Genomic DNA, 20,623 nt, shown 5'->3' with positions numbered 1-20,623 from the left:
GATTAAACCACCAGGAAACAATTCATAACATGCGCAACAATAATAAAATGGTAACGAGGACTTGATAAAATAGTACCTCTACACAGTACAGGGGCAATACTTATACAGTATTTAAATGCTGCCAAAAGACAAGACAATGCCTATATCATGTACAGGAGTAAAAATGTAGTGTACTCCCAAGATGTAAACCTTGCAACAGGAGAGAATCCCCCTTTAAATAGTAACATTCTTCGGCACTGCGATTTTTGTACCATCATCTACTGATATACACATCATGAGATATTTGTATGCATTTACTAAGGACAGTATAGACAATAACATTAGTGATCGCAGAGTAAAATCAGCAAGCACATGTGGATGGTAAAAACCAATGTACTGTACCTACAACATGGTATGTTTCAAAACTGCAAATGTTCACTGGCAAAATGTCAAATTCCAAATGCCTGTTAATACAAATCGAACACCGCAAAATTGATTAAAAAAGTCCATAACAATGATTAAATATTTTTCAACTACTGTACTGTAATAATGTTCTAGAGAAAAAAAATCTTATAATTTCTTGATGGGTAAGATACAAAAAAATACTGTAATACTCATTTCATGTTCTGTGACTAAGAATTTAAGAACCGCCAGTGATATTTTAACAGAAATGTTTTTAAGTCTTTGTTTCCCTTGCACAGTATTCATAGTTTGCAGCATATTTAGAGAAATGGCCAAAAGTATATATATATTTTTTTTTTTAAATTTGCCAAAAGAAGTGGTAATAGTAGGGTTTAGAGGCAGTGATAATGTCCACAAATAGCCATGAATCAGGGGTCAACAAAACATAACATGTAACACAAAAACATTTTACAATAATGTTCCAGTATATTATTTAGCGTGAATTTTGTTATCCCGTCTTTTACCCGATTAATACCTGCAAAATATTCAAGCGAGTTCAAATTATATCCATCTCTTAAGGTCAAAAAGAAAATAGAATTATAGCAATTTCCTCATCTACATAAAAATAGAATTTTTTTCCCAGTACTACAGTCGCAATAGTAAATTATAAGAGTTAACCAAATCATAATCATCTACGACACAGTTTCTAGGAACTTCCAATGATGTTAATATTACTTCTTTTCCAGAAGCTTGGTTTAATTGACAGTTGCCTGTAAAATTTCAAAATTTACAACTTCTTTCCCTTAAATAAATACAAGCTCTTAACGAAGAAATGGAACCTTCCAGCAGTAATTTATAAGAAGCCCAGAACTACCATGCTAGAAACTCTCTGTCTCTTATACACTAATCATAATAACGTATAACATATTTTGTATTAATTTCTCCAACTCTTTACAATCAAATAAATGTTCTATGTAACACTGTCTCTGTGTGACTCAAACAGCATATCTTACTCCTGCTTCTGTAATTTTCTTTTAGATTTAATATATTCAACCTTGTCTTCATTTCGCTGATACCTTCCTCGGAGTTAAGTTCTTCAATGTTCCCCTTGCTGCCATTTCTATCAACATACCTGAAATTCCTCCCTTGAACTTTATTTCATTCTACTTCACTTTTTCTATTAGAAGTAATTTTACTTTTACCTTCTTTAAGTAGCTCTAGCTTCCTGTATTTTCTTTATATTTGTATTGTCATTTTGAATATAGGTCCCTTATTTGGGCTTCCGGTATCTCTTGCCTATCATTTTACCCAGCTCTTTCATACAATGTTTCAAATGTAATTCATCAAATAATTTTCATGTATCCTTCTTTCCCACCGTTATCCCTACATTAAGGTGTTGGTTGACTGATGCGTACTCTCCGACGCCTTCTACCAAAGGCATCCTCTTCCACCAAACCTCTTCTCTCCATATCATTTAGATCTCCCTGGACAATTCTATCCAGTTCGTAATACTAGGCAGGCATTTAATTCTAATAGCCAGGCCTTCTCCATCATGAGGCTCAATACTACACCGTATTCTAGAAGTTCCAGCTGTTACCAAGTTGTGGAATGATCTTCCTAATCGGGTAGTTGAATCAGTAGAACTTCAAAAGTTCAAAGTTGGAGCAAATGTTTTTATGTTGACCAGGCTGACATGAGTCTTTTTATAGTTTATATATGACATATCTGTTTTTGACGTTGTTAATAGTTTATATAGGACATTTCTGTTTTGACGTTGTTACTGTTTTTAGAATGATTTATTGTTAATTTATTCTCATCATTCATTTATTTCCTTATTTCCTCTCCTCACTGGGCTATTTTTCCCTATTGGAGCCCTTGGGCTTATATCATCTTGATTTTCCAACTAGGGTTGTAGCTTGCCTAGTAATAATAATAATAATAATAATAATAACATCCTTCACCTTATCTATCCCTACATTAAAGGGTCGGTTGCCTGATGCGCCCTCTCCAACGCCTTCTACCAAAGGCATCCTCTTTCATCAAACCTCTTCTCTCCATATCATCCTTCACCTTATCACACCATCTAACTCTCTGACCCCCTCTTGATCTTATCCCCTTAACTGGTTCCAACCAAGCCCTCCTCACTCCTTCCCCATCATCCATCCTCAGCCATGACACTCTTATCATCTCCGTAATCTATACGATGCCTCCCATTCGTCTTATCTCATCATTTTCCAATTTTTCAAGAAGTAATATTCCCATAATCCACCTCAGCATTCTTATATCTGTTCTTCATTTTGGTTTTTGTCCCAAGGACCGGTTACAATCTCTCACTGCTTCCAGCATAATAAGGTCTATTTATTATCTTCCCCTTAAATTAAAACTGGATAATTTAGTTACTGACCTTGTCCTTAATTATATCTATAAGCCTTCCCTTATGTTCACACTACTACTTCTTCAACAGCTTGACTTAATCGATACTTAATCGTAAAATTTAAAATATTTAAACATCTTCCCCTTTCTCTTTCGCTTCAAAAAGCTCTGAACGAAATGAAAATGGTAAGAAGACCAGGACTGCCATATCAGATACTCTTTTGTCTTTTCAGTTATCTTAGGATACAGGATGTGATCGCACATTCTCCAGATTGTTTTCATGCTGCGCATTACATATCTTCCCCTGGTTTTGTTAATTATAGCCTGGAATGTGCGCGGGAATTGTTTCTGGAAGATCATGATCTGCATTCACTTTGTGTCAGCCTTAATTCTCATCAATCTAACTCCTTTAAATGTTTTGACACTTAATTCTTATCAGTCTAACTCCTTTAAATGTTTTGACACTTAATTCTTATCAGTCTAACTCCTTTAAATGTTTTGACACTTAATTCTTATCAATCTAACTCCTTTAAATGTTTTGACACTTAATTCTTATCAGTCTAACTCCTTTAAATGTTTTGTCACTTAATTCTCATCAATCTAACTCCTTTAAATGTTTTGACACTTAATTCTTATCAGTCTAACTCCTTTAAATGTTTTGACACTTAATTCTTATCAATCTAACTCCTTTAAATGTTTTGACACTTAATTCTTATCAGTCTAACTCCTTTAAATGTTTTGACACTTAATTCTTATCAATCTAACTCCTTTAAATGTTTTGACGCTTAATTCTTATCAGTCTAACTCCTTTAAATGTTTTGACACTTAATTCTTATCAATCTAACTCCTTTAAATGTTTTGACGCTTAATTCTTATCAATCTAACTCCTTTAAATGTTTTGACACTTAATTCTTATCAATCTAACTCCTTTAAATGTTTTGACACTTAATTCTTATCAATCTAACTCCTTTAAATGTAATGACACTTAATTCTTATCAATCTAACTCCTTTAAATGTTTTGACACTTAATTCTTATCAATCTAACTCCTTTAAATGTTTTGACACTTAATTCTTAACAATCTAACTCCTTTAAATGTTTCACTTATATGATAAGAAGGTTAATAGGGATGGCTGACCCTTTGCAGTTACCTGGTATCCTGACCTTCTTCTGTTAATTTAATCATCACACGGAGTAAAAACCTGGCCACAGAAGGTCACCAATTCTTTTTAAAAGCAAGTTACCTATTATTTCTTTATTTCAATAAGTCTCAAATTATATAATTACCTTTACTTTTTTAAATGCTGCTAACAAGGATGCAGAGTGACTAATGACAGATAAATCTTTAATAGTATAGTACTAGTATGGTGTATCTATTGAAGATAGATACATTCTTGATTAAGGAAGAGATGGTACCACAACTATTAATATCCTCACCATTAAAATGGGATATCGCTAAAGCAGGTATCGCCTACATTGTGAATAAAATGGTTTAAGCTCAAAATTTTAATTAAAAATCAATTTACCTCACAGTGTTACAAGTAAAAACTAAAACTATTATACCCTGTACTCCAACTGTGTGTTGACCAAACTTCTAACAAAATGGGGAACATAAAAGGAGAACGAGAAATAAAATCAAGTTAGTCTGCTGACCGCTGGGTGCCGAGTCATGAACCAGCTACAGGATGGTGCAAAACTTTAACTTCAGTACTAATATATTTTCAGCAATAATTTTAGAACCCAGTAATAAGTACTGAATAAACTGTCCCTCAAATACTGGATCCGAATTCAATGGATTTCTTCAAAGACGTTTAGCGATCAAAGTGAAATAAAGGGATTTTGACAAAGGAAAAATCTATTTCTGGGCGAGAGACCTGTGCTGCCCAGTGAAATGCTCCTTTTACATCATTTTTTACCTTAGAAATGATGTAAAAGGAGCATTTCACTGGGTGGCACAGGTCGGAGCCCAGAAATACCTTTTTTAACATATACACAAATCTACAGCGTTTCTTGACTATTTGTGGACACATTCCTTAAACAGGGAAACACAACAAATATACATTAAATATCACACTACTATATACTTGAACAAAGTCAGGGCAGAACACTGCACTGCAAAAAAATGTACTAAGGGAGGGGATTACGCCTGTACTGATGATGGGCACATTGGTTAATGAAAACACACAGACATCCAGACCACCATTCACAGAATTCACAACCAAACCAAAATCTTAAAAGGAACCTCAAGACATTTAATACCTTTTCAAGCCAAACAGTAATTTTAGGAAGGGAAGATAATGACTGGTACATGACAATAACGAACGACAGATGGAAAAATTTAAAAGTTATGAAAATCATCCTACCCCGGCTTCAACAGTTAGTTGATGAAATTTTGAGTACCAGTTAGATTCGTACAGCCCATGGATCTGACAAGGCAGTAGTGGAAGCACAGAAAAGGAAGATTGCATAGCCATCACAAGGAGTTCACAACAAATAGGAATTTTAGCTATCAATACTTGCAATGCATTCTTTAACAGACAAACCCAAGAAAACGTAAAAAATAAAATCAGAGTTCTCTGACAGACTGTACAGGACATTATTTATTGATGTGACGGAAGATTTAGGAGCTAAAAGGGGCGTTAACTGTGCTGACCAGCCTAAAAGAGTGGCAAAACACAATAAGCAAAAGAACAAACTACTGTATAACTTTACAAATGTATATAAGTTTCTTGTCGGTAAAACTGAAATTGCCGTTCAATTTCTCCAGATGACATTCCTTCAGTAATATATTTTACATTCCATTTTCCCATTCTGTTAAATAACTTATAATTTTCTGGACTGCATACTGTATTTAAAGCAAACTTACCAGGAAATACCATTTAAAAGGAACACTTTGGTTACTAAATAGCCATTTAAGTTTCAAATGAGTATGGTGACAAATCAGTACATGTTATCAAGGGTGATGATGTCTTCCCGAAAAGGTAAACTGGACGTATCACAAATTTCTGTCTTTAAAATCATCAAGGTGTCTCATTAAATAAAAAAAAAAAACATCCAGAAGCATATAGAATAAATATGCACATCATGGAATCAACAGCAACAAGAAACATAATTAATTCTACTGATTTTAAGAGTTTCTTAAAACTAATTCTATATAATTCTACAGCTGACGAATCAAAAGCTCCTATACTACACCTACGAAAAAAAAAAATATAGGAACCGAGCTCGACAAAAGCTCAATATTCAGCAAATCAAGACTGAAACTTAAAAGTATCCCAGGGTTAATAAATAAATCCCATTGCAAGGCTAATAAACTCACTAGAAGGGCGTCCTCCTCAATGCTCATTGCACTGAATGTCGACTAAGAAGAAAAACACAGCACTCAAAACTAACCCCACGAGCAAATGAAAGTATTACGATAATACATTAAGAGTAAAAATAAAGGGATTTTGACGAAGGAAAAATCTATTTCTGGGGAGAGACCTGTGACGCCCGGTGAAAAGGGTCCTTCTTTACACTTTTCTGATATAAATCTTCCAAATATACCAGAGAAAGATAAAAGCATGGAATGCAGAGGTTACTACCCTCGCGCGAGCACCTTGTGGGTGTCGTGTATACATCAGGGGCGTGTGAAAACCACTATTCACAGGCTGTCTTCCATTTAGATAATTCCTTCATCAAAGGGAAGGGCCGTAACAGAGGCCCTAAATCTTAGAAGTTTACAAATGAAAGTATCACGATAATACATTAAGAGTAAAAATAATAGGAATTGTAAATCTTAGAAGTTTACAAATGAAAGTATCACGATAATAAATTAAGAGTAAAAATAATAAGAATTGCAATTCTTAAAAGTTTACAAATGAAAGTATCACGATAATATATTAAGAGTAAAAATAATAAGAATTGTAAATCTTAGAAGATTACAATTAAAAGTATCACGATAATGTATTAAGAGTAAAAATGATAAGAATTGTAAATCTTAAGAGGTTTACAAATGAAAGTATCACGATAATACATTAAGAGTAAAAATAATAAGAATTGTAAATCTTAGAAGTTTACAGATGAAAGTATCACGATAATACATTAAGAGTAAAAATAATAAGAATTGCAAATCTTAAAAGTTTACAAATGAAAGTATCACGATAATATATTAAGAGTAAAAATAATAAGAATTGTAAATCTTAGAAGATTACAATTAAAAGTATCACGATAATGTATTAAGAGTAAAAATAATAAGAATGGTAAATCTTAGAAGATTACAATTAAAGTATCACGATAATGTATTAAGAGTAAAAATAATAAGAATGGTAAATCTTAGAAGATTACAATTTAAAAGTATCACGATAATGTATTAAGAGTAAAAATAATAAGAATTGTAAATCTTAAGAGGTTTACAAATGCAAGTATTACGATAATACATTAAGAGTAAAAATAAGAATTGTAAATCTTAAGAGGTTTACAAATGAAAGTATCACGATAATACATTAAGAGTAAAAATAAGAATTGTAAATCTTAGAAGTTTACAAATGAAAGTATCACGATAATATATCAAGTAAAAATAATAAGAATCGTAAATCTTAGAAGTTTACACAACGTGGTTAGAATTCACACCATAAAAAATACATTACAAACAATTACAGTATTCCATACAGAATATTTCTATAAATATTACAGAATATCGCACTCACAATATTGTACTGTACAGTATATGGTAATTGGCAGCAAACAATATTCATAAAATGCTCAAACTTAACATATGGCTTTTTACTTTTATCTGAAGTAAAATTTGAATGCAAATTGCTCAATTTCTATTTATAAATGCAGTAGTTGAAATAGTATTTCCTATATGGTTCACAATACCTGTATCTAGGCTACTAAAAGCAAAACATTATCGTTTAATGCTACGTAACTCTATCTTTTAATGTTATATAACCAATCCTTTAAAAATAACATTTAAGGATGTTCCCTACAAAGTTTATACATAATGTACGTTAAAATTTTACCAAATGTCTTTTTAAGAAAGAAATTAATCTGATATTAATGTTGAAATATGTTTTATTTGAGTTTTATATATAATTTGATTTCCTGTTTCTTGTATGGGCCTTTTCAGGATAAATATTAAGCAGTTAAAATAAAAATATAAGGAAAAATGTGTATTGTATTGTATTATATATACTGTATATACAGTATATATTTACAGTATATATATATATATATATATATATATATATATATATATATATATATATATATATATATATATATATATATATATACATACATATATACTGTATATACATATACTTCTATATATATTAAATTCTAAAGTAAACACTAAAAAATAATAACACAAATTAACTTTTCAAAATCCTATCTAGCCACTCTATTAGCTATTATATGCAAACCCACATCATCGCTAATAAAGTACAATAATTTCTCTGATTGTTAAACCGTTTTAAATCATCACAAATCTCTAAATTTTCATTCCACAGAAGATAAAAAAAGTTGGGGGGGGGGAGACAAGGGTTCCTCCTAAATCAACAGCCGACTTAAAGGACTATGCTGGTGAACCTCTCTCCCAATCTAGAAAAAGTTTCTCCAATTCTTCGTGGATTCTGCCTCTTCTCTTATTGATGAAATTGTTCTTCATTTCAGTGGTAGTCTTTGACAAGGCTTAAAATTTGTTCCTGATCATATACGATAACAGAAACCATCATCTGAATCCGGCCAAAAGAACGAGCTATTGCAGCAACTTCTTCACTGCCGTGGCATTCAATCAAAGTCACTTTATCTTCCAGTGATATAGCAAGTTGTTTAATTTATCACTAGCACTAGGAAATTTCTTTAGAGCCATGATAACAAGTAATAAAGTCACAAATAATACTTAAAACACAGTATATTATCACATTGATAAGCACACATTTGATTACACTGACAAAATCCAGTGCTGCAATATAACAATGCCCTCTTTGACTTGATGCAGTTCCAAGGAGGAATCTTCCAAGTAGAATTCCTAATGTTCACACCATGGATGACGGAAACAGTAACAAACAAGCATGGTCTTCAGCAACACGAGGTAAATGTCGAAGGGTTGCAATAGGCGTCATCATCAAGGTGGTTTCAGAGAGCAGTTATTAATCGATTTGAAGGCAACTTACTGCAAACCATCAACAAAGATGGAGCTAACACTTGGGTGGGACAGTGGCTACACTCATATCCTTCTCAAAAGTTCAATTATTCAATGTTTGTTAGTTTTCATTCATAAAGAATGAAACTACTTAAGAGATAGATTTCAGGGGTTATAAGCTAATGCTGTACATGTCACATTGAAGAAATGAGTGTTGATCTAAACATCTTGGCTTGAACTGTCCAATCTTGAAGGCAAGAGTAGTTCTTTCCTTCTAAAAGAAACTCAACAACTGATACAACCCAATGGATTTTTATTGTGCCTCTTACAAACATATACACTAATAAATCTTAAACTATTTCCACTGTAACAAATACAATCACCTCCAAACAAAATATTAATTGTGCTACTAAATATTCTAAAATACCGGAGTGTATGGAAATACTGTAACTATTATTCATACTCTTAACTTATTTACAAAAATTAAGATATCAAAATCATCAGAAAATGCCATAAGAATATTAGCACGGTACGAGAAGACTTCGTAAGAAAAATCATAATGGGGAAAGTTAAGAGCTCTTGTCTTTACACTTATTCTAATCAACATAAAAAAATAAGACCATTATCAAGAGGATATTTTATGCACAGAGTCTTCTCCAAGGGTTAGACTATTGATTGAAGACCCTTACCTGCTTCAAATGGTTCTTCAGTATGGTGCATTCAGGCTCTGGGAAAGGGGGGATTTCATCACAGTTAGGTGGCGCGGAAATCTTATTTGCATCCAGGTCTACCAGCCAAACGTCGTCGGGAAGCCTGGGGGGACGCAGGGGAGGCTCAGAGCTAGTAAAGATATCAATTATACAAGAATTAATTTTGAAAAAACATAATCCTATATACCAGATCCAAATTCTTTTGACAATGAGGAGCAAGCACCAGTTTTAAATGATAATCAGCATGACAAAAAGTGCTGGAGTGTCAACATTAAAGAGTAACAGTACACTAAAACAGAGAACTAAAGCTTTAGAACTTCTAAAACACACTACAAAATAAAATAAAAATTAACAGTGCACCTAAATAAACCATCCTTTTAGCAATTATAATATGAAGCACTATAGTCCATTTCTTTTAGCGATGCATATTTGCACCGACTCGCGGCGGTGCCCTTATAGCTCGGAAAAGTTTCTGGATCGCCGTTTGGTTAGAATTATCTCGTCCAACCAATCAGCGATCCGGAAACTTTTCCGAGCTAAAAGGGCACCGCTGCGAGTCGGTGCAAATACAGTATGCATCGCTAAAAGAAATGGACTATAGTAATGCATCAAATTTACTATTTCCTAATCATAAAATAATGAAATGTAGTAAACAAAAATAATGTATTCAATGCTTTATTTCGAAATTTCTAACTACATGACACTATACTGATCAAAATGTATGCCTACTTAAAATCGGTCAAATCATTGCCATTATTCACTAAATAACTAAGTACGTTACAAGACAGAGAGAAACCTTCAAAGATACTCATAAGATTAAAAAAAAAGAAAAGAAAGAGAAGTAATATTACTTTGCAGAGTGAATCTACCTCTAAATATCGCTTAAAAATACACTATACGAAATAAAATCTATTTCTAAATGTTGCTTGAAAATACATTATACGAAATAAAAACGTTCATACAAAGTGCAAACACTGTGAGCGTCAAGCAATGTAATGTACGTCAAACTACAATGAAATGAAACGTACAGAGGGTCCTCAAAGTACAAACTTAATAGATTCCAAGAAGTTGTTTGGGAGTCAAATTTTTGTAACCCTTTTACCCCCAAAGGACGTACTGGTACGTTTCACAAAACTCATCCCTTTACCCCCATGGACGTACCGGTACGTCCTTGCAAAAAACTGCTATTTACATTTTTTTTTTTTCATATTTTTGATAATTTTTTGAGAAACTTCAGGCATTTTCCAAGAGAATGAGACCAACCTGACCTCTCTATGACAAAAATTAACGCTGTTAGAGCAATCTAAAAAAATATATACTGCAAAATGTGCTTGAAAAAAAATAACCCCTGGGGGTTAAGGGTTGGAAAGTTCCAAATAGCCCGGGGGTAAAAGGGTTAAATTCTGGCATAGGGTAGGCCTAACCTGAATCTTATGCCTATGATTTCTAGCTACAAATGTCAATAAATAATTGGGTTTCATATGAAATAAATATCTGGTTATTAGAAATGTTGCTTAGCTTACTGTATGAAATTATATCCCTTTTACCCCTAGGCTATTTGGAACTTTCCAACCCTTAACCCCCAGGGGTTATCTTTTTTCAAGCACATTTTGCATTATATTTTTTTTAAATTGCTCAAACAGCCTTAATTTATGTCATTGAGATGTCAGGTTGGTCTCATTCTCTTGGAAAATGCCTGAAGTTTCTCAAAAAAATTATCAATAATATGCAAAAAAAAAATGTAAATAGCAGTTTTTTGCAAGGACGTACCAGTACGTCCATGGGGGGTAAAGGGATGAGTTTTGTGAAACGTACCAGTACGTCCTTTGGGGGTAAAAGGGATATAATAGTGTTTTATTACAATATTTCTTTATCCTATTTTTATCTATTTTCCTTTGGGATTGCGTTTGTATCTTCAAATGTTTGTTAAGTTGGAGACCTTCTGTATTATACATCAAGATATTATTACAAGTTAAACCAATTATGAAAATCAAACAGCTCAGCACAAATACATTCGTGACCTTTCAACTTACGTGAAATGTTTCTTGTAGAGAAGGAACGAAGCTGGGATGCCTATGATGAAAGGTGTCGGGGCAAGGAGGAGCTGTTCCGAGCAGCTCATGAATGTGGGAAGTAGAGGTATCACAGGAAACATGTATTCTAGAGGGTAGATCATAGTAACAAAAGCCAGCACTGACATGGACAACGCATTATTGTCCCGGGACTGCAACACGACCTGCGGAGAAATGTTATTCCTCTTATACGGGATTCATGCGCTATCAGAAATTCCTAAAAGATATGTGTCAATGGTGCAAATAAGTACAATGCCGTACTTCCTTATTATGCTAAATCGGGTCCACAATGATATAAGATGTGTATTAAACTATGCGTAATCTACAAAAATACACAGTCTTATATATGTCTTATCATAATCATCATTATCATTATTATCATTATTATCATTACAAGTTAAGCTCCAACCCTATAGTCAATTTCTTTTAGCGATGCAGATTTGCACCGACTCGCAGCGGTGCCCTTTTAGCTCGGAAAAGTTCCCTGATCGCCGATTGGTTGGACAAGATAATTCTAACCAATCAGCGATCAGGAAACTTTTCCGAGCTAAAAGGGCACCGGGGCGAGTCGGTGCAAATCTGCCTCGATAAAAGAAATGGACTATAGGTGGAAAAGCATGATGCTACAATCAAATATACTTTCAGAAGACTACTGTAATAGTACTGTACTAACAGTTCATATCTTCATCTTTCTTTATCCTCAATACCTAATTCAAGACCTAATCATTTCAGTCAGTCTCCTGATAGTGAATGAATATACCTCAACAGTTTAATCAAAATACATCATAATCACCGTACAACGATGAAAATCACGGATCTATATTCTGAAAGATATTAAAGTGCAAGGCTCTGTAAGTGTGTGATCTAAATTTTACCTTCTGTTCCATCATAATAAGTTCCAGGACTGTTAGACAAGAATCTACACCCAGAAGTTCCAGAGGTAAATGAAGAGGGAAATCAATCAGAGAGAACCGTGTGTGGTCAGGCAGGGCGAATGTCAAGGGAGAATGTAATTCCTTCGGTAACAACTCCAACTGAAACAGTAATGAAATAAATATCAGTAACAGCAAAACATCAACTTCCTGGAGGAGGAGGAGGGGGAGGAGGAGGAGGAGGAGGAGGAGGAGGGGGAGGAGGGAAGGAGAGGGAGGAGGGGGAGGAGGAGGGGGAGGAGGAGGAGGGGGGAGGAGGGGGAGGAGGAGGAGGGGGGAGGAGGAGGGGGGAGGAGGGGGGGAAGAGGAGGAGAGGGGAGGAGGAGGAGAGGGGAGGAGGAGGAGGGGGGAGGAGGAGGAGTGGGAGGAGGAGGAGGAGGAGGAGGAGGAGGGGGAGGAGGGAAGGAGAGGGAGGAGGGGGAGGAGGAGGGGGAGGAGGAGGAGGGGGGAGGAGGGGGAGGAGGAGGAGGGGGGAGGAGGAGGGGGGAGGAGGGGGGGAAGAGGAGGAGAGGGAGGAGGAGGAGAGGGGAGGAGGAGGAGGGGGGAGGAGGAGGAGTGGGAGGAGGAGGAGGAGGGGGGGAGGAGGAGGAGGAGGAGGGGGGGAGGAGGAGGGGGGGAGGATAACGTTAGGTATAAAATTTTTGTAATTATTTAAACTATAGTACACTTATAAAGAACATGTAAAAACAAGACCAATTTGTTATGTAATTCAGCCAAGTCAATTTGTTATGTAACTGAACAAAGATACCCTTCTTATTTAAGGAATTTTTTTCCAAAAATTGTCAATTATTAACCCTTTTACCCCCAGGCTCTTTGGAAATTTCCAACCCTTAACCCCCAAGGGGTTATTTTTTTCCCATCACATTTTGCAGTATACTTTTTTTAAATTGCTCTAACAGGCTTAATTTTTGTCATAGAGAGGTCAGGTTGGTCTCATTCTCTTGGAAAATGCCTGAATTTTTTCAAATAAATATCAAAAATATGAAAAAAAAAAATTTTATAGCATTTTTTTGCAAGGACGTACCGGTACGTCCATGGGGGTAAAGGGATGGCTTTTGTGAAACGTACCAGTACGTCCTTTGGGGGTAAAAGGGTTATGAAATTCTTTCCAATAAATTGCCAATTATTAAATTACAATCCCATTATAACACACACATTTCTGCTTAGTTAAACATCTAGGTTTAAATGAACAATGACGGAAGAATATATGAAAAACAATTAACGAAATACTTGATGTACAAACCTCGACGCGAGTTTTGCCCGGAACACACACGGGTGCTGACAACAGCCTTAAAATCCAAGTTTCAATTTCCCGAACGTCATGCATAATAATGCTAGGAACCCCATCATGTGGACGTCCTGTCATCACACTCCAAACGGTGTCTCTGGAGGGAACGAAAAATCTATGAGATCTTTGCTCCTTAAATAAGTTATCTATAAACTGTAAAATTACAAGGAAAATTGATTCAAATAAAAATGATTAAAATTCAATCAGAATCCCCACTGAAATTAATGTTAAAATATACTATTTTTGGCATTACAGTAAATTTATTTTACTAAAGGGGATGAAAAGATTTTGGCAAAAGGGCATTAAAAATTATTCAGTGATTAATTTTTAAAGATACAGTACTAATTAAGGTAAAATAAAAAAGTGATAGAGAAAGAAAAAGGAAGCACAGGTAATTTTAATGCTGCTTCCACTAAAATACGCAAGTATAAAAGCACACAATAAAGTTACATGGATTCTAGTAGGGCTCGCCACCTGCCACACACCACTGTCACAGGTGTAGTCAAAACAAAGTATATTTTAGATAACTAAACTCTGAACTTGAAAAGTTATAAAAAAAATCTAAGAAAAACTTTTACTGTGCAAAAAAAAAAAAAAAAGAAACAATTTACATTAGATGAGCATCAAAATGGCATAAAAAATAAAAATAAAAAGTATGAATAAAAAATAAACTCTAAACCTGAAAATTATAAAATAATCCAGAAAAACCTTTTACTAAAAAATGCAAGGAAACAATTTACATTTGATGAGCACCAAACTGGCATAAAAAAATAAAAATAAAAAAGAATAAACAACTAAACTCTAAACTTGAAGTTATAAAATAATAATAAAAAAAAAAGCTTTTACTGTATAAAAAAGGACAAAGGAACAATTTATATTAAATGAGCACCAAAATGGCATAATAAGTAAAAATAAAAAAGTATTAACAAGTAACTAAACTCCAAACTTAAAAATTTATAAAATAATCCAAGAAAACCAATTAATGTACAAGAAAGGGCAAAGGAACAATTTATATAAGATGAGCACCAAAATGGCACATAACATTAAAATAAAAAACTATTACTGTACCTAAATTGTACTTCCTGTATTGTATTAAAACCAAATATATGGCATAAAAATACCTGTTGTTTTGCCTGGAGGCTCCAACCCTCCTTGGCGAGGCGTTCTCATTGCAAGCGTCTATCATTCGCCGCAAAAGGAAGAGACATTCACGGAACGCACTGAAGAACGGGTGATGCGAGATGATGCACAGCGAAGTCAGAGAATGATTGCGGATGCGCTGTGTAAAGAGAAGAAAAGATTCGCGCCGTGAGCACATATACATCTTGGGTTCGAGTTCTCTTGCTTGAGGGTACACTCGGGCACACTACTCTATCTTATTTCTCTTCCTCTCGTTTTGTTAAAGTTTTTATTGTTTATATAGGAGATATCTATCTTGATGTTGTTACTGTTCTTAAAATATTTAATTTTTTCTTGTTTCCTTTCCTCACTGGGTTATTTTCCCTGTTGGAACCCCTGGGCTTATAGCTTTCTGCTTTTCCAACTAGGGTCGTAGCTTAGCAAGTAATAATAATAATAATAGTAATAATAATAATAATAATAATAATAATAATAATAATAATAATAATAATAACATAGTATTTTCAAATGATGCATAAATAATTTCCTTAGAAAAATTATATTGCTATATAATTTCATCAGTAAATCGACTAATTATTCAAATCTAATATATTGGCTTTCTGTTTGCAACCGAGTAAAGAGATAAAAGACTTGAAAATATATCAACATTTCCCCATATCAATAACAATTACAAAATTTTAGATATCGCAAATACTTGGGTCAAAATATTAATGAAGTATTTATGTAAATAATTCTTACACAATATAACCTATTTTAGGTTCATTATCTAGTATACGATTAGCTAATATCATAAAGGAAAACTATTCTACACTTAAGAATGAAAAAGATTTTCACAAATGATCATTTCATAACAATAATACCACACCAAACATGCATTTTGAGAGTGAAACACATAACTTTCTGGCCTGAAACCAATTCTTTCACATAATTCAAATTACCGAAATCAGACAAAAACAGAGGCCTTGTCTCTTTGTGCACATCCGTGGTCGTAGATCTACCGTCACATTAAGTTTGACTGGAGTTTTTTGAATTGTGCAGGGATTGCAAGAATAAAGTAAGTATAAAACACACTGCGAAAAACAGACCAATAGAGAAAATAAACAAATTCCCTGAATGAACATCAGAGCTCAATGGTAAACCTTTACTCAAATTTGGATAAGAGACCTTCAACCTTGTAGGATTAGTTAAGATAAAGTGAATGGTGGCACATATTTTTAGTTCACATGGCACGTTCTCCATGGTCTACCTTTACCCCAATTTGGATAAGATCCTTTCAATCTTGCAGGATTAGTTATGACAAAGCGAATGGTGGTATATGTTTTTAGTTCATAAGGCCCGATGATAGAAAAGTAGTAACGACAAGGAAAGTGTTCTCATTGATAAACTGATGGGCAGTCTTCATTGAGGGAAGGAGTTGCAGTAACAAGGTATGGGAGACAAGAAATCATGACAGACAGATTATATTCCTTCATGGACAGCGGCCTACCAAAAAGCACCAAGTTTGCGTGAATTCCATTCAATCATGTCTGAGACATGGCAATGTTAGGGCAAGCATGAAAAGCACATAGTAGAACAGTAAACCTTAAACAAATAGTAAACTGGAATAACAATATTCCCACGAATAGTCGATGGGGAAGTACTAACATTCAACACATACATACACATGTATACTGTACTATTATATAAATTTACATAAAACACTTCAGTTTAATACCTGTCTCTTCCTGGCAGCTCTAGGTGAGGGAGAATGAGAACCTCCAGTGTCAGAATCATTGGCGGGGGCGCTCACCCCCAAACGCGTAGCGGGCGAGGTACTTTCCGAGTCCCTTCGTGAGGACGGACACTCCCTCTCGCTGTCACTCGGGGCTAGAGTTGATCGGTGGTCACTGTGGGTGATAGACCATCTAATAAAGTCAATCTCAATTTTTAGAAAGAACAATTCGCAAAGCCGAAGTTATTAAAGATGAAAGGCAAATGCTCGAGGTTAAACCATGATTTTTTAAAGTTTTAAATTGCCTCCCCAAACAGCTATATTTGTTTACCCACAACATCCAAATTTTGTATATGTATATTGTATATCTATCTCAATTCAAGAATAAATCCACAACCTATATTATAAATTTAATCATAATTAAACCTATTCTATAGCAATACATCTCCATCATGTGTTGCATATATTTAGTAAGTGAGGAATGCACTTCCACTGTCTTGGGTTAGAGATCTCTTGCTTGAGGGTACACTCGAGCACACTATTCTATCTTGTTTCCCTTCCTCTTGCTATTTTCAAGTTTTTATGGTTTATATATGAAAGATTTATTTCAATGTTGTTATTGTTCTTAAACTTCTCTTGTAGTTTTTCCTTATTTCTTTTCCTCACACGGCTATTTTCCCTGTTGGAGCCCTTGGGCTTAGAGCATCCCGCTTTTCCAACTAGGGTTGTAGCTTAGAAAGTAATAATAATAATAATAATAATAATAATAATAATAATAATAATAATAATAATAATAACTTGAATTTTAGAGAGTTATTGTGTCCTTTGACTGGCTAGACAGTACTACATTAGATCCCTCTGTCTGGTTACGGCTCATTTTGTCTTTACCTACACGTACACCGAATAGTCTGGACTATTCTTTCCACATTCTCCTCTGTCCTCATACACCTGACAATACTGAGATTATCTAACAATTCTTCTTCGCTCAAGGGGTTAACTACAACAATGTAATTTCTTTTTGGTAAAGGTGGAAGAGACTCTCTATAAGTTCTTCTAGGAGAAGGACACTCCAAAATAAAGCCTTGGTAAGGGTAGAAGAGAGACTCCATTGTTTTCTAGTCTTGGGTAGTGCCACAGCATCTGTACCATGGCCTTCCACTGTCTTAGATTAGAATTCTCTTGCTTGAGGGTATACTCGGGCACACTATTCTATCTTATTTCTCCTCCTCTTTTTTTTCCAAGTTTTCATATATCTAATTTAATATTACTACTGTTCCTAAATATTTTGATAGTTTACTGCTTCTCTTGTAGTTTATTTCCTTGTTTCCTTTCCTCGCATTGATACTTTTTCCCTTCATCTACTTATTATATTTGAGTCTAGTTACTAGTGGGACATGAGAGTTCCTTTCCTTATCTATGCAATTTATGGAATCATTTACTTTCTCATGATTTAGAAGTTTGTAGAACAATTGATGAGTTACTTTCATACTTTTCGATTTCTTTTTACTTTTTTCTAACACACGAGTCTTCTCTAACTTCAAACCTCGTTCTGAAAGTAATGGTGCTTCGGACTTCTTCCATGCAAAATTCTGCTTATAATAATAATAATAATAATAATAATAATAATAATAATAATAATAATAATAATAATAATAATAACACCATACAGTGTCTAGGAGTCTTGGGTATTAAAAGTCCACAATTGAAGAGGCACTTTAAAAAAGTGCAAAAGCTTTTGTGTTCTTAAAATTACAATAAATAACTGGATATTTTAAATCCCAAATAATAATAATAATAATAATAACAACAATAACAACAACAACAACAGAGTAGAGGGAGAGTACAACATGCTGCCAGTAAGCATAACATGTGTATCATCATTGACTTTTCTTTTCTTCAGTCATACCATATTGAAAACTGTTCATGTCCATTTAATGAACATGTGGGAATGTTCACCAATACATTCGAAATACATCAAACCAATATCCGCTGCTCCTTCTCCTCCAAACCCTCACCTGGAGAAAGCGGAGTCTGAGCTCTTGTCTAGGCTCGTCCTCCACGACTCTCTCTTGAAGGACGACCCTCTGTCTCGGCCCCGAGCGCTGGCAACGCCTCCGAGGGATCCCCTTTCAACGGCGCGGTAGAAGTTCACACATATGCCATAACGGGTCTTGCCTGAGGAGAAACAAACACAGATAAATACTAGTTTTAGTTGTTACTTGCTTATCATAGATAGTGTATACAAGAAGACCTCGACAAACAAACTTCATAGGCTCCATAAAGATGTTTGCAAGTCGAATTTAACGATCCAATGTCGTAAATCGAAGATTGATCAATACTGATAATATACATAAAAAATCACAGGATTCAATCAAACCGTCATACGTAAAATAGGGAGGCATCCTAACTGGTTTATGTCGAAAGCTTGAACTTCCAAAACCTTTTTTTTGGGCTCAAGCCATGGCGTCCTGATGGAAGGTTCCTGTTTGGTAGCTTCCTTGGGTATAAGACTACTAAGATATTCCCAGAGAATTTAACCACAGGTTATCACAGAATTCTAACTTCTGGAGCGAGTATCTCAAAGGTTTCCCTTTAAGACATCGTAATACAACAGGGGACACGCATGTCTGGTCGTGCCACATAGCTATCTCCACCCCGAACAGAGTTAACGCTTCGGTGTGTAAGGGCTGAGAATAGCTGGGAGCCGTTCCACAGCTAATCTCACTCGTGGCTACTACTGATACTCGAGACGTAAACAAACGGACGCCATTGCTCTAATGACGTCACGCGCGTCTTTATCCTTTGTTTAGTAGCTGCCCTACTGAGACGGATTTTCCCTTGTGTGAACTTTATCGTTTTGCATCTTCGCTATGTCGTTACCTTCAGCCTCGCCTTCTTCTGGAAAGTTGAGTACAAGGTTCCAGTATTGTTTAATTAAGCTCTGGCCGTAAAGTAAATATTATTTTGCGAAATAATTGATGTTTTGTGGCAGAGCTGTGCCTCTACCGGACCCGCCATTTTATGGCGTCGTTGTTGTTTTGCATATCTTATTTAGTTAGCCACAACAACGCTTCCGGCCTTATATACTAATCGAATACATTAGTTTATTTAGTCTTCATAGCTAGGAACTTTTATATCGTGTTTAGACGCTTTTTATCGGTCATCGATTGACCTCATACCAGTCGGCTACTATAGCCCCCAGGCCAGGAGCCTATATACAAGCGTTCATGCATGATTTATCAGTGATCCTAGACTAAGTTATGAAGATAGTGGCATTATTATTTTACAATACTTTTGACTAGTGATGCAAATGTTTTCGCCTTCAGGGACCATATAGGGGATAGGCTAGTCAGTGATTCTTACTAGCCTAACCTAACCTTAGGACCCCTATATGCTTCCTTCATCCCCTGCCTTGGCATTCCCTCTAATTAGCCTTGATCCCTTTTCTGAGTAAAGGGATTCATTGTCTAATAGAGTATTATTTCGCCTCTCAGTCCTCCCTAAAGGAATGAACCCCCTTTAGGATTGCGTCTGAGAGTGAGGTTAGGCTAGCCTACCTCTATGGCTAGGATAGTCTGCGACTTTCCTGCGATAGCGATACGTCTTCTTCCTTGCCTAGTTCGGGACTTTTAGCCCTGATCTAGGTCGGGTTAGGAAGGTTTCTCTGTTCCATGCTGAAACTGTACTCTTGCACCGTTTTAGCCGATCAGCCTAATCTTAGGTTAGGGAGTGTCCTCCCTTCCCTTTGTGGCCGCTCTGGTACAGAAACCCTTCCTGGGAAGACCCCTCTCTTCTCCCTCCCCACCTATCTCTTGTATAGCCTAGCCTATGCTTAGGTTAGTTTATACTCATCTGTCCCCTGTCCTACAACTCCTCCTTAGGGTGGATGAG

General features: G+C 35.1%; 1 protein-coding gene across 3 annotated transcripts in view; it reads right to left on the bottom strand.

Moving 5' to 3' along the window:
- Nucleotides 1–18,905, bottom strand: part of LOC137637345 (MAP kinase-activating death domain protein-like) — a 62,505-nt gene extending 43,600 nt beyond the window's left edge. For 2 of the 3 annotated variants that reach the window (XM_068369575.1, XM_068369576.1), the window contains exons 1-6: nt 16,736–16,870; nt 15,003–15,160; nt 13,837–13,978; nt 12,537–12,695; nt 11,623–11,825; nt 9,569–9,692 (exon numbers count right to left, since the gene is read on the bottom strand). In XM_068369575.1, coding sequence (XP_068225676.1) covers nt 9,569–9,692; nt 11,623–11,825; nt 12,537–12,695; nt 13,837–13,978; nt 15,003–15,067 — 693 coding nt within the window. In that variant the 5' untranslated portion in view covers nt 15,068–15,160; nt 16,736–16,870. Of the gene's footprint in view, nt 1–5,115; nt 5,179–6,071; nt 6,114–9,568; nt 9,693–11,622; nt 11,826–12,536; nt 12,696–13,836; nt 13,979–15,002; nt 15,161–16,735; nt 16,908–18,747 lie in introns of those variants that run through there. The other variant, XM_068369579.1, reaches the window with a different exon arrangement.
- Between the last annotated feature and the right edge of the window lie 1,718 nt (nt 18,906–20,623).

The sequence above is a fragment of the Palaemon carinicauda genome, unplaced genomic scaffold (assembly GCF_036898095.1).
Source record: "Palaemon carinicauda isolate YSFRI2023 unplaced genomic scaffold, ASM3689809v2 scaffold671, whole genome shotgun sequence".
Taxonomy (NCBI): Eukaryota; Metazoa; Arthropoda; class Malacostraca; order Decapoda; family Palaemonidae; genus Palaemon; species Palaemon carinicauda.
This window is presented reverse-complemented; position numbering and strand designations above follow the sequence as displayed.